The 15,850-nt window shown below is 33.3% G+C and overlaps 1 protein-coding gene across 6 annotated transcripts in view; it reads right to left on the reverse strand.

The window, feature by feature from the left end:
* Positions 1–15,850, reverse strand: part of PTPN4 (protein tyrosine phosphatase non-receptor type 4) — a 152,453-nt gene that overhangs the window by 41,203 nt on the left and 95,400 nt on the right. For all 6 annotated transcript variants that reach the window (XR_012506948.1, XM_074363510.1, XM_074363508.1 and 3 more), the window contains 3 exons: positions 12,002–12,070; positions 5,329–5,454; positions 4,099–4,257 (listed from right to left, as the gene is read on the reverse strand). Coding sequence is in view for 5 of the 6 variants with exons in the window: in XM_074363510.1 (XP_074219611.1) it covers positions 4,099–4,257; positions 5,329–5,454; positions 12,002–12,070 (354 nt within the window). In the remaining variant the exon portion in view is untranslated. The remainder of the gene's footprint in view (positions 1–4,098; positions 4,258–5,328; positions 5,455–12,001; positions 12,071–15,850) is intronic.

Here is a 15,850-nt window from a genome sequence, read left to right on the forward strand (position 1 = left end):
CTTGCTGCCACAAGTACAGCATCTAATATGGTGTGTATCCTCTGAGGTCCCACGGCTTGACACTCCATACATCCACACCCTCATTGGTTCATTTATTTCCTTGTCCAAGATCAGCCTAGTATTTTCATGGCTCCATGAGATATTGCTAGACTTGATCAAGATTGGTATGGGAATTGGGTTAAGCTGAGCCTGCTGGTGAAGTTATCAGTGCCAGTAGCTCAGAATGGCAGAGGGAAGGCAAAGTTTTGAGGACCAAGCAAAAGGAATTGATGAGATACGGACAAGGATATGGTGACTCAAGGACTGGAATGGGTCAGTCTAGAAAAGAATAGCTCGGGGAAATGGATTTAACATTTGGGGATTATAAAGTCTGCATAGAGTCTCTTATGATTAGGGACTAATCACAACTAAGGATAAAGTTGAGAATTTGGAGAATTGTGTTCAACCAGATATCCATACTTGAGACATGCAGACAGATGGTTGACAATATACTTAAAAGCTGCTAGTACACATCGCCCCAAATTAACTGATAGATGTAATACAACTATTATAGTTAATATCTACCAAGCACTTTTTCTCTGCCAAACTAAGCACCTCATTAAATGTTCGCAGCAGTCTTATAAGGTAGATATTATCATCCTGTTTTTACAAGTAAGGAAATTAAGGCTTATAGAGATAAAATAACTCACCCAAGGTCACATAATTAGAAGTGGTGGAACCAAGTTTTAAACCCAGTCTGAATCCAGAGCTTGCGCTCTAAACACTAAGTTTAGTTGCACCTCAAAGAAAATAACTGCAAAAAGCAGGAGGAAAGTTATTTTAAATAGGAGTTTCTAAACTTGTAGCAGTGGACTCTTTTCTTCAAATGAAATGCTTCTCAGAAGCCAATTTATAAAATAGACAAAAGCTAAGCAACACTTCCATCTGCCAGTATCCGAGGTTTCAACAGAACTTATCAGAGCATATGCTAAACATGACTATTTTTTCAATTTCTTTTTGGTTGTAAGGGTAATACCATTATATTTTAATAAAGTCTAATAGAAATAACATATTTAAAATGAACAGAATGCAAGATCAGTAGAGATCAGGGCTCTAAATAATATCCATATTTACCTTAATTGCTGACATATTGCTAACTGAATGATTTTAACATATTTAAAATCAATAATTTGTCTAAAATGATCCAAAGGGGAATGGGTGGGAACCAGGATTTGAAACATACACTGTTCAAATTTTACCCACATAAAATTTTTTGTGGAAAAATTACTACCTGTGTTAACTTTTGGATGTTAAGAAAAGAGAAAGGAGAGACAGGAATATAATTCTAAAGGTGTTCCAATGCCCAACTTTCACATCGGGGTTTTTCACAAGTAATTAGTTTATCTTAAACCTTGACATTTTGGAAAATGTTAAGTGAAGAGCAAATAATGAAAATGTTACATTTAACTGTACTTTGCTGTCAACAGAGTAATATATTATAACATAGCAGCAAAAGAGTTGTTAAAACTGTCAATTAAGCCAGAGGGGCAAAAATTTTCCCCACTTATTTCAGTTCAGTCAGCTTCACATTTCCTCATGAATGCTTCAACAACAGCAGTGAAAGCAGCTTATCCTGCAGTCAAAACACTTCTCTGTTCAGCCTTTAGCAATCTGCACCACAATTTAAAAAAAACTTTTATCCATTCCATTCACATGCTTTGCAACTATTTTGTACAAATATCTAAGCTTCCCTGTTACATACTGGCAATGTGGTGTGGATTTATTTTTTTAAAAAATCTGTTAAGTATTTTTAAATTAATTTAGGGCTAATGTCTATCTCAGAAAAATCACAAACTAAAAACAGTCTAATTTTCTGTGAAACACTGAAAGAAAGGAAGGAAATGGTAGGATGTAGCTTCAATTACTGCTGCCTATAAATGGTAACTTTATTCTAAGTAGTAAAAACAATCTCCTATTTGTTTCCACAATAAACACACCTGCGAGTTAATAGTGTTTTCTTCTTGTGAAGGAGGCAACCTTACCCAGTGATGGAAGTCAGGACTCAGGTTTCACCTTAAAGCCCCTGCACCCACTCAGAAAAATAGGGAATTAGTGAGATGGCTTGACATCTATTTCAGTGTACTATGTTGAAATACTCTGTGCTTAATCTAACATACTGTTTGAATTCTGATTGGGCCAATGCAAAGATAAAATCTATGAATTCTAAGTTGAAAAAGATTTCCTCCAAATTGAAAAAAAAAAAAAATTCAACAAAGCCTTGTCCAGGATAGTTCTTCTGACTGGCTCAGGTAAGAATCCCTGGGTTTTAGTGCTGTAAATTGGGACAAATGCTATAAATGTGGCTTTCTCATCTATAAAGTGGGGATTACATCTTTCCTGTTTTATTGCATTCTCTTGCATAGAACAGAGAGATAATTTATGAAAAAGCTGAGTATAAGCAACTAATGTAAGTTACTTAGCTTACCATTCAGCTTTTCTTTTCGGAACTCTATTTCTAAGGTTAGAACTGGCTGAATTTCAGTGTTATAGATTCAAAACTGAATACAAACATGTAACCTTCATAAAATACATGTTCAAAGAGAAAGCCCTGAGTATTTGAAATTCTTGTGGACTGCGCAGGGGAAGCAAAAACACTGTGTGGTTCCAATCTATTCCAAACTTGCTTCTTCACTTCAGGTCAGGAAAGTAGAACAAAGGTATTTTAAGGAGGTAAGTGATTTTTTGGGTTTGTGAATCTCTAAAATTTACACAAGGAAAGACTTAATTGTACGTGTATGCATATGTGTATGTGTGTTTATGAAAAAGGCCCTTCAAAAAATTGATTAAGATAATTTGGTTGGGCCCCATAAGTTACTTTGTGTGAGTTATACTGTTTTGTTCTGTAATAAGATAGACTTTTGAGACTCCTCTACATGGTTTATTTTTATGTGCTGAAAGTATGTCATTTTAAAATTTAACCAGTTAATATTTCAATCATGTCCTTAATTACTGTACTTTTTAAAGTTTCATAGTTTTAAAGGTAATAAATGCTTATTATTAAAAATTTAAAAGTTTAGAATTATAATTTTAAAGTAATAAAATACTAAATTTTCATTAATCCTATCTCCTGTGCACTCTTTCTCCACAGGTGTCACTGTGCAGTATATATTTTTCTTATTCCTCTAGTCTTTGTAATGTATACACACAATCAAAAGGTTTTACCAAGATGTGAGTTACCAAGATTAAACTTCCACTTGTCTTAATGGCTTAGTCAGTCTTCCTTGGTTGGCCTTACACTGAGGACAATGGTTCTTATATATCTGGGCACATTTTCCTGGAGCACATACAACTGCTATGCTGATCTCTCCATCTGCTCTTCCATCCATCTGTCATGCTCAGACTCACCCTTTCGTTAACCTTGATCCCACTCAATGTATCTTAACCCCCTTCTCAACAATTAATGACTAGTCTTACCTATCTATGAATTTTATATTTTACTTTTTTCTAATTCTTGCACTGTATTTTTACTTGCATTTGAACTAACTGTATTATATAAACTAATAAATCAAGATATTGCATATTAATGTGAGGGTAAGCATGTTGTGCATTAAACTGATAGGGTTTAAATACTGAATTATGAAATTTAGTTTATGCATCAGTATATAATATGAGATATGAGTGAATTTTAGAAATGATGCATATATACTTTCTATAACTTATTTTCAGTGTGATGGTCATCTTACTTAGTTTCTCCCTTGCTACTTATTTTTCCCAACACCTTCTATTCATTCTTATGGTTCCTGAAAAATATTAAGAAAACTCCACCTTTCATCACTTTACTGCCTGGCCACAGTGACACATTTATCTGCAGAAATATGTGTCTGTATGCATTAAAAGTTTAAGAATATACAGAGTCAACAAAATAGTAACAGCGATTTTGTGGGGTGGGGGGCACCAAGACCTCTGGGAACAAAAAAGCACATTTACAAATAGATAAATATTTAAAACACTGCATAAATAAAGTCTTGTGTCAAATATGATAATTTCCTAGATCATTTCAAACAAAACAATTTGGGGCATTTCTATAAAAAGAAAGGTAAATGAAAAAAAAGGTCTTACGGTGATGATTCCAAAACAATGCTATTAGCTTGCGTTGAAGATGGAGATCTATGACTCACAAATACTTCACTTGGGGAAGTGTGAACCACATGGTCTACCAAATGACCAACTGAAGATGGTCGTAACCGGGTTCCCTCTTGTGTAAATGCAGAATTTCGACTACATAAAGAGGAAGAAAAACTGAGTAAAAATGTGCTTTAACTCATATCTTCATGTTTCTTAATTATACGATTGCATTAGAAAGTGTTTTTAAGCCTAACCTCATCTTACTGAGCTGAATCTCTGACAAAGACAGTACGACGTAAACATAAAGAACTTAGAATAGGAAGTCAAAGATCTGAGCTATAGTTACCAATCTGCCACAAGGATTTTATCTATTTCAGCCATCTATTTTCTCTACCAACCTTAATGTTTCTAGGTTTTAGTCACTAAAACTTTGTGTCTTTCAAGTTTTAAAGATTTCTTTAAATATTACATTCCATGCCAAAATTCAAATATTTGGTATATCAAACTTTTGCGTTAACAAGAACTGTCAATGTGCTGTCATTCATTTGGTTACCATTATCTCAATTACACATATATAATACATATAATACATTTGTTAATATTATACAATTAACATCTTTGGCCAGTACGAGTTTTTTATCTTATTATTACTATCTACATCAAAGCATATAGTTTTTGTGAGAAATGCTAGAATGAAGTACATACACAGGAAGTGCTGAGTAACACAGCTTCTTAGCATAGCTATGGCTAAGCTTGTGGGAACTGACGTTGGAAATCCCTTTTCCTAGACCATGAAAAATGGCAGAGCAGAAGTTGGGGTAGGAGCTTAAGCAAGAAAATCACAATCACTTAGCATAGTCAAAGAATATATGCTCCCCTAGAAATTATGTCGGAGATATACATGGAAAAGGATTATGTCAACAACAACCATGTCCCCAGTTTAAGTCTACTAGTGGATCTTGATTTTTTGGCTAGCGACTCTTACTGGAAAAATCAAATCTGTAGTTAAGCAAGCATCTTTATTTCACTCTCTACTCTCATTTGCCAAGGATATTCCATGCCACTTATACAATGATCAGCAGGCTAAGAAGAAATAATAATGCCTTGGAGCAACAAAAATCATGTCTGACCAAAAGATTTAAATTTCACATGTTACGATTTTCAATCAATGGAAACATATAGCCAAAAATTTAGAAATTAGCAAAATGTACACCTGATACTTACTGATTAGGAGTTCCAGGTGGAGATCGTGATGGAAGGCTTTGTGTTTCTAACCTGTCATCAGATATTGAATTTCTGCTTACTACTTCCCAGTCCATTAATTTCCGTGCCAAGGGCTTACTTGGGGATCTGGAGAAATAATTTAAATAATATGTAAAAACTTTTATTTTTATACCACAAACAATGTACCAAATCTCAGAATTTGTCTTAATAGATCATATTCTAGATAAGCAAAAGTAAAGAGTTTACTAACATGAAATTAATGCATTTGGAGGCTGTTTATCAAACACTTTCCTAAGACAGTAAATCTGCTTTACATGAAGAAAGAAGTAAAGATAGGCTAGAAAAAGTAGGAAAAAAAATAGGGAAGAGGAGAAAATGAGAAGAAACAAAGAAAGGAAGGTGAAAGAAATAAAAAATAATGGAGTAGTTAGCTATCAAATGTTTCCCAAGATACTATCAATATTATAGATATTGTCTATTTCTATTTCAGAGTTTCTGGAACTCTAGCTTACTTTGGGGTGTTTTAAACAATTCATAGCATATTGTCACCTGAATGTCCTTAAACCTAAATCCTGATCCTCTGCCTTAGTGAGGACAGGGCAAAAATGATAATTATGTATATTACATTTTATTTATACATTTTCCCCTTTTATATGCAGTAGACCAGTGGATTTTTTCTCTTCTTCTGCAGGAGACACTTGGAAGGTTATTTTGTCTCATGGTGGGGAGAAGGATATGATTTATCACCTATATATTGTCAGTTATTCTAGTGATAAAGATGAGAATTAAATGATGTTTTCAGAAAAGATATTGATCTTTGCAGAGATCAAAAACCCTTAGAATTCTAGGTAAATTAACAGCTGAAGTCATTCTATATGCAAATTCAGAAAGTGGCCAAAATTCATGGAAAATACGTGATATCTATTTAAATGGCTAGCTTTTTGACATGTAGAGTTAATATGAAGGTTAATATAATAAATTAAGCTACTTACATAAAAACATATAGTAAGTCATCTTCTAAATAACTTAGATAGTTTAGTATTTCAGTAATAAATACACTGAAGCACATAGAAATAGACCAGACTAAAAAGCATGGAGACACTGACCAAGAGTCCTCAATAAAATTTACATACATAGTAGGAAGTATTAAAATGAGTGGGGACCATCAATCCTAGTTCTGACCTTCCCTTAGACAAATCACTAAGGTTTCTACATCTTAATGTATGTATCTACTAGTAAAACGTATGCTCCTAAGGTCCCTCCCTACCTTCTGAATTTTAAGATTTATGAGTATCCAAATTTTCAGTGCAATGTTTTAATCTATTAATTTTACTAAACCATAAGTAACTTAAATTACTTATGAGTCCAAACCACAAAAGTGCCCTATCATTTTATGTATTCATAGCCATAATCTTTTAGTTTGGCCTAATGACAATGCTTTCTTTCCTTTTATTTATTTATTAATTTTTTTGAGGTATAGTTGGCTGCCATCTCATTAATTTAAAAATATTGAACATTTTCTAAAAGAGACATATGTAATGTTATCAATTTTTAAAACAGTCATTGACTAAGATTTCATTTTGCATAAATGAATTCAAAGTAAATTAAGCATAAGCATTTCCCATAGTCATGAGTTTAAATTACAGGATTTTCTGATTTGAGGATAACCCAAGATACCATTTAGTCCAACTCCCTTATATTGCAGTGCAAATGTTCCTATCAGTCACAATTAAAGTAAAAATACATTATCTCATGTATTAGATTTTTTTTTAATGAAGTAAAGATTATTAAAAGAAATAGCACTTATGGCTCTTCTACTGATGGTAATTCTTAATGTTAATAAACTATTCTTCCTCACACACTGGATTACTAAATGTAAACTGTAAGTGAGTTCACAAACCACAGTCAGGAGATCAACTATTTCATTTTTTAAAAGAAGGAAAGAGTCATTTGAAGGAGGAAAAAAAAAATGCAGTTATACTCACCTAGTATAAAGCATCAGAACACTTTACTCTTGTTAAATAAACTAACCATGGTTGGAAAAGCTTTGCATTTAAAACTAAATTTCAAAGTATTTTATTTTATTAACAGTTTAACCTCAGAGACCCACCCATTTAAGCTTGCTGTCTATGTTTCCTGTTGAGTGTGGAAATTTCAGAGAAAAAAATACCACACTTCATCAGTGTGTTTGCAATGTGGTAAATTTATTTTCTGATCATGGCACCTTATTTTTCTGTTGCGTGGGAATACTCTTTTGCTTTCTTCTTAGGTATTACATGATAATTGAAAAAGTATGAAAGCAATTCAAAGAGTTTCTGTTTATACTGCCAACTAGAAGTCCAAGGAGTGGACAAGAATTCTAGAATTCTGTAACACTCTAAGAGAATAATTTAATAATTCCTAAAACCATTAGAATATTTTGATGGATATGCATCAGATCATCACAATCCCAGAAAAGCTTAGTCTTTCAGAAACAGTGGGATCATAAAACCAGACTATTAAAACCTCATTCTACCTGATAACTTATTATTTCAAGGAAGATTCACAAAATTCCAGCATAAAAAAAGAAACAGGACAGTTAATTGGGACTCATTATATTGGAAATTTTAGGTCTACTACTCATTGAATACTGCATATTTGTTTTATAAAATAACCTGTTAGACAATTTCACATTTTAATGATGCATATGTAAGATGAAAAACTAAAACACAAGTATAACTATCTTCATATTTCTCAAAATCTGATATGATCAAAAATATTAAAGCATTAACACATAGTCATTTGCATGTGATATTAACATTAATATATAAACACTTATGATTTAGTATTCATATTAGGATATTACTATAGTAGAACTAGTTATAAAATCATGTTCAGTATTTTTATAAATATCAAGTAAGGAAAAAAGTTAAGCTTCTTGTTAGGGAAAGAATAAAAAAGTGTAAGTATTTTGTTACGGTGCAGTTTTAACAGAAAAGAATCAGAAAAATATTTATTTTGATTTTAACAAGTCTGAAGGGAGTTACAGTACTAAGAACTAGAACAAATATATACATTTTAAGTTAAAACAAAGTTGATAGGAAGGAAATTATTTCTTTCTCAAGAGCAATTTCAAGGAAAATGTCTTCAAATTAACATTTTACTATACATATTACCTTTGTACAGGTCCTTAGTACTTTCTAACTGGAAACAAGGGTAGCTAAGACTGCAAAAAGGAGGAATTTGAATAATTTCAGTAGCCATATCTGTTAGGGTAGACATCTCTGTGTTCTTACTTTTTTTTCCTTCTTTCTGAAATAACCAGGCCACTAACATGACACCAAGATTTATATTTAATAGAGAAATAGACAATAAATCTAAACATAAAGATATAATAAATCCATTTGAAAACTTTCTTGAACAAATACTGAAATGAATTGATCATTCAAATTCAATCAAACTTACCATAGCAAAATGCTATAGCCCTGACCAGCTAAATCTTTCCTGTATCAAGGCATTTTTCACTGACAATTTTCCTGTTAGGTAGATTATTCATAGACAAATCAAGATGAGGGTAAGCCAGAATGAAGAAAATTTTTATTATTCAACACATAAAAATCATGTTTTAATGATTTGTTTCAAATGTCCTTACTCCAAAGAACTCATAATATTATTTATTATTTATTTTTACAAGCATTCTGGGCATAGTACTGGCACAGCCTCAGACAGTCTTAGCAATGACTCTGGCTCTGGAGGCAGATATGTGCCAGGATAAAGGGAAGAATCTTAAAGTTGAATCTACAGCTTAGGATAAAAGGATTTAACTGTTTAAGATTTACTGACATTATAAATGACTAGATTTTTCAACATCAAAGAAAATTACCGATATGTCAAGTGAAAAAAAAAAAGCAACAGAAAGTATAAAACAATTTTAAAACAAATAAAATATATACATTATACATATAAGTATCTCTGTGAGTGTATACATGGTAAAATCCTGAATACTAAATACCAAAAAAATTTTAAATGACTGTGTTGGGGTCACGTTTTTTCTTTACATTATTTTGCGTTACTGGAACTTTAAGAAAAATAATAAGCTATCCCTTTTATGAGTAGAAAAAACAATAAAGCAATTTCTACTTTAAGAGGAAAAAAAAAAACAAATTTTACTCTAGAAACAAAGCAGGGAGGTCTTTTGGATAAAGACTAAGAGCAAAATTAAGGTAAAATCAAAAGCAAAATTCTCTTAATTCTCATTTATTAAAACTCTCAGACCTCCAAAGGCAGTAGAATCCAAGCACAAGAAGTCTTAAAGGACTTACCCTCTTTAAGCCATTTTCACTGAAAATACACCGCTTCTTTTAAAGAACATCTACCATATTCCAAACATTAGAGAGTTATGGCTACTGCAGTGAGTAAAATACACAAAACTCCGGCCCTCCTAAAGCTTACATTCTAGTGCAGGAGAAGGGCAATAAACAGGATCATCTTTCACATCCCTGAGACACGAAAGGAGTTAAGCATTCAGCTCTCACGCAGAACAACAAAAACTACTGTATAAAGGTTAAAGCGTGGGTTAGAACCTGGAATGCCTGGGTTAGAATCCTGACTACATCCGTTACTATCTGTATAATCTCAGGTAAATTATTCAACCTTGTTCAGTTTTCTCATCTGTAATGGATTTATTAACTCATTGAGTTACGGGGATTTTGAGTTAATATACAAAAATTGTCTGACACAGTTAAGTACAAAATAAATGTCAGCCATAATTTGATTAACTGGCCATCCTCTTTCCACTCACCTACTATACAGAGATTCTATCACAGTTTACAGGTCGATCTTCCACCCTCCCTCAAATTTTTATTTGGGAACATTTCAAACATGAACGTAAAGCAGAGAGAATAGTTTAAAAAACCCTGGGCACTCAGGACCCAGGTTCAACAATTATTATCATGGTGAATCTTGTTTTATCTCTACCACTTCCTCTAGCCCTCTCAGTCCAATTATTTTTAAGCAAATCCTAGAAATCATATATTTGTAAATACTTCAGTTTATCACTCAAAAACAAAAGAATTCCACCACATTTTTAAAAATGCAAGTCAGTTTATATCCCTTCCATGCTCTCAGCCCCTAATGGCTTCTACTGAAAATCCTAAATCCTTACCATTTCTAACCTAGGGCCATTCAAATTCAGGCTGCTGCTTTCACTTTGTTTTTTTGGGTTTTGTTTGTTTGTTTTTTTTAATTGAAGTACAGTCACTTACAATGTGTCAATTTCTGGTGGACAGCACAATGTCCCAGTCATGCATATACATACATATATTAGTTTTCATATTCTCAAATTCAGGCTGCTTCTTACCTCTCTAACCATCTCCTCTCCCATTGCCTTGCTCACCCTGGCCCATTATTGGCCAACTCTTCCTGAAACATAACAAGCAGGCTCCAGCTCTATGGCCTTCCACTGGCTCAGTCCTTTACTTATATTAGGTATCTGTTGCATCATCAGAATTTAAGCTCCATGAGACTAAGATGTATATCTTATTCGTCATTGTATTCTCAGGTCCTGAAACAATGCTCAGCAGAGTAGGTCTTCAATAAATATTTGCTGCCACCAATTTGGTCAGTCTCCCTCTGTCAGAGCTCTGCATCTGATTATTTAACCATCTACCGGATAATCCTGTTAGATTGTTGCTTGGGCATCTCAGACTAGACCTGTGCTAGCTTAACTCCTTTCTCCATCACAAATTTGTTCTCTCTCCTGTAACCCCTATCCATTGTATGTCACTCAAATCCGATAGTCTTTTCAGATACTCCTGTATCTCACAGACCTCCACCTCAACAACTCCTGCTAGTTCTACCCACAAAAAAATGTTCCTCAAATTTGTTCCCTATTAACCATTTCATTACCAATGTTTTAGTTCAGGCCTTCTTCACTTACCTCTGGATTACTGCAATGATCCAATGGTCTCTGGGTACCCAGTCTTTACTTCTAATTTATTCTCTATTCTTGCTCATAAAACTTTTTTCTAAATCATAAATCTGATCATGTCACCTTACTCACTGAAAAGCAAACTGGTGGCCTTTCTCTTGCCTTTTGAGATGGCCTGCACTCTGTCTATGGAGAGTGTATCTACTTTTGCTTTAAACACACCGCCCCCATGCCTTGTGGTCTGCCTGGCCTTCTGAAATGGCCTACACTTGGTCTATGGAGTGTACATCTTTCTGAATAAATCTTCTTTTACTCAAAAAAAGAAAAAAAAAAAGACAAACTGGCTATTATCACATCTTAAAAAACAAAGATAACAAAATGGCACCAAAATAAAAAGCAACTTATTTCTTAACATGAATTAAATAAATACAGAAATGGGCTGGATAATATATGAAGTGAGGCATCATGTTTCTTAAAAATGTTAACAAAAGGGAAACAAACCTTCCAACAAAATGTTATATTAATAAAATAATACCTGATTCAGCCTAGTCAGAGCTATAATGCTTGGCACAGGATTAATTTAGCCCACTAAAAAAAAGTTTGAGTAAACTAGACAAACTGTTTCATTATTCCTTCAACATAATTTATTGCTTACTTGAAGAAAGGATCATGTGATAATTCTGTAATCATATTTGGAAAAAGAGCTTTTAATAATTTTAACCTTGCTTTTAAAAAAATTCAGAAACTGAAACAGAAGTGGCTTACCTTGCAAATATCCTGTCTTTATTTGCCTTTTCTTTGCCATACTGAACTGACTGGACTTCAGTTCTCCCACTGAAATACATAAGACGTGCAATAATAAAAATCTTAAAGAGAACTATGAGATAAAATGACAATATACAAGATGACTATATTACAATTTCATAAGAGACAAGCTATTTCTAGTGGAGAAAAGGGAGCAGAGGGTAAAAGGAAAGAATGACTACATTTCAGCTCTATGTGAACAGATGAAGCTTAATTACATTTCTTCCATTAATGAACAATGATGTGCTACAATAAAACTTTGTTTTCAGATATTCCTTTATTTGAGAGTGACTATGAAAGAAATAATTTTGTATGAGACGAATTCCTTCTCTGCTATGCCGTGGAAAGGCACTCCCACTAGACTCAGAGATAGGTTGCTATGTCCCAGCTCATCTAAGCCCTGCCCTCATCCCATATGTCTGTGCTTTGGCTACTACTCTTTAATCAAGGGCCTGAAAAATGGGGGATCTTGAAGAACTGCTTTTTCCTTGAGCAAGCTTTCCTTCCTTGTCTCCTGATAATGATCATAGGTACAGCCTCAAATCCCTCCATGCCCAGATGCAGGCAACTCCAGGTATTTTTATATAGGAAAGAACTAAGAACAGAAATATGGCTGGGAGTTGGGTATGACAGAGGATTTGTTTTGAAGCTGACTTGACTAGCAAACACACTGTTCATGCATGGGAACTGATCTTCCTCTGTGGTACTCCAATGTGTTCTGAACAGATTTGTTTATAAAAACTTGGTTCTCAGTGAATTTGTTGTTTGACACATCACATTATTTAAGAGTGAATGAACATAAATGCCTAGTATATCAAATATAACTATTTACATAAAAAGAAATCTAATGCATATAAAAGCAGCCCAATAGAGGTTTCCAACGCTAAGCAAACAATTTTAAGATCATCTTCCATGGATAAGTATAGATAAATGTAAACAGAATCTGTTTGTTGCCATTTTAATGTAAAAGTCAAAAACATTACCACAATTTTAAAATTTAGGTAAGTTGAAGTTTCTTAAGAAACTGTATTTCCTCTAAAAAGGTAAACTGTACTTGCAATTGTGAACCAGGTAATGGATTAAGGTTCACCACTGTTTGTATTCCTACATTAAAACAATGATTGTAATCCCCTGGATATTTTGGAACGGAGATAAGAAGGGTGTGTGTGTGAAGAGTTTGGTAGAGGAAGTAGTAAATGCTCTGATATTCCAAGTTCCAACTCTCCGTCTTAATAATACTACATTTCAAGTATTGTAAAAGTTCTAGCACTCCCAACCACTGCTTATTACGAGGAAAAAAGGCAGACAGTTAATGTGTATCCATTAGTCATAGGACTGTGCTCAGATAAACATTTGTCATGCTACCATTCCTACCTCATTGACAAGATTATTAATCATTTTGATGATTAAAAGGTCTTTTGGATATGTAAAGGACTATAAACAAAAAACTCACCTGTTACAACTATAAACATACATGGTTTACTTATATACACTAATTTAATTTAAGGTCAACTGAGCTATTATAGGCCTCAATCCTGTCCGTCTCTGCTCTCCTAAGTTTTCTAGAGGCTGTGAGACAACAAACTCCATCTTCGAAGTCCCTCTGCAGGTTGGCTTTCTGTTAGGTTCTGCTTTTTTTTTGGTGGGAGATCAGAAAGTGGGGCAAGTCAAAAGCAGGTGACTGGCAGATGCCGGTAGCTACTGTAACAACAGTGGGGATAGGACACAGAGAAACCGAACCTTGTGGGTGGCACCATCCCTGATCGAAGCAGCACCTCTCTGGCAGATCCAGAACTGCCTGTGACAATGCCTCTAACAGTACATTAGCAGGTCTAGGCTTGCAGACTCCAGCCTAGAAGTAACACAAGCTTCTGATCCTAAGTCATTACCCATTCTACCTGTTTGCTTCTCCAAAACCCCCCTCCTTTTGCTTTTCCAGCGTTTTTCACACCTGTGTAACCAAAGGCCTCAATGAAATTGCTTTTATTTGAAAAATCAAAATGGCTTTCTGTTTCCCTGACTGATACATTAATTTTCCAGCGAGGAGGACATTATTACTCAAAAGGCTAAATTAACTAGTTGAATTTTGTAATTAAAAATATAAAGATAAAATTCAAATACGAGGGAGAAATTAAGTGTTTATATTTCATATTATCCATAATATTATTCTTTAGGAGTCTAGCATTATTAGAACAAAATGCAAAACTGTACCATAATCTAAGAACACTAAATTCTGACAGTAAGATATTCATCTTTAGGACAATGAGAAATACCAATTGGGGAGAGAATATAGGCTTATTATAAGCAATTCAAGCAATATATAAAAGCATAACAAAAAAAGTAAACAGATTTAGCCATAGACTTACCCCTAAGAAATAATCTCCATTATGAACAGGTAAAAATTATTCTGAAACTCTATATATACATAGAAGAGGCTACACAGAAAAGACTATAAATAGAATTCTATCACAATGTGATAATGCTATATATGTCACAATGAAAACAATATTAAAAGGATTTCCCTTGAATTAAAGGAAATAAAAATGCTGCCATTCATTTTAAAAGAAGAGGGAGGAGGAGGATAATAAAAAGGTCAGGAAAACCTTAAAAAATTAGTGTGTTAACATTTAATTTTTATTAATACAGATTCTCATATTTTACTAGTCCCTTGCTTCCCTCTTGTTTTCTTAGTTATATTATTATTTCTTAGTTATACCATTACTTCTACCTCGTCAAAGTTTATAACATTTTAATTCTATTCTATAGTTATAATTCTTATAGTTGTCAAGGATTGGTTCCATATTTAAAGAATTTAATCTCTATTCTTAGTTCTTTCACCAAGATTCTTCTTGAGTTATTGTGATTTATCTCTTACATAGCTTAATTTCACCATTAATTTCTTCTTTTCAAATTGGGCTCAGGAATGTTACATTCCCTGAAGTTTTATATATTTGATAATGCTTATCTATTGACTTTAGACTTGAATGGGAACCTGGTTAAGATTAAGTATTTTTCAGTCACCTTTTTCCTTTGAGACTTGGTAGACAAAGGGTGGCCCACAAGCTATACACAAGCCTGAAGAAAAGTTTTATTTGGCATTCACAGTGAAATCTTTAATCCAAACTGATAAACCTCTAGCAAGACTTATAAGGTAAAAAAAGAGAAAGATACAAATTACCAATATCAAGAATGAGAGAAATGACATTACTACATTCTGGAGATACTGAAACTATAATTGGGGAGTGTTACAAACTTTATGCCAAAAACTTTCAAAAACTTAGACAAAATAGATAAATTCCTTGAAAAACATATACTACCAAAGCTTGCCCAGGAAGAAAGAGAAAACCCGAACTGGTTCATATGTATTAAAGAATTTGAATGCATTGTTCAAAAGATTTCTATGAATAAAACTTCTTCCCTAGGTGGATTAATTGGAAAATTCTATCAGATATTTTTAAAGGAAATAAAATCACCACAGAAACTCTTCTAGAAAACTAAAAATGAGGGAGTAATTCCCTACTCGTTCAATGAAGCCAAAATTACCCTGAAACCAAACCTGATAATAATATTATAATAAAAGAAAATTAAAGAAAAATATCCTTCATGAACATAAATGCAAAAATTCTGAAGAAAATGTAAGCAAATTAAATAATATATAAAAAGAATAATAAATCATAACCAAGTGGGGTTTCTCCCAGGAATATAGGGTTAGTTTACCACCTGAAACTCAATCCATGTAATTTATCACATAAACAAACCAAAAAGAAAACCCTTATGATCATCGTAATAGTTGCAGAAAAAGCATTTGAC

This window comes from Camelus bactrianus, chromosome 5 (genome assembly GCF_048773025.1).
Source record: "Camelus bactrianus isolate YW-2024 breed Bactrian camel chromosome 5, ASM4877302v1, whole genome shotgun sequence".
In the NCBI taxonomy this organism is placed as follows: Eukaryota; Metazoa; Chordata; class Mammalia; order Artiodactyla; family Camelidae; genus Camelus; species Camelus bactrianus.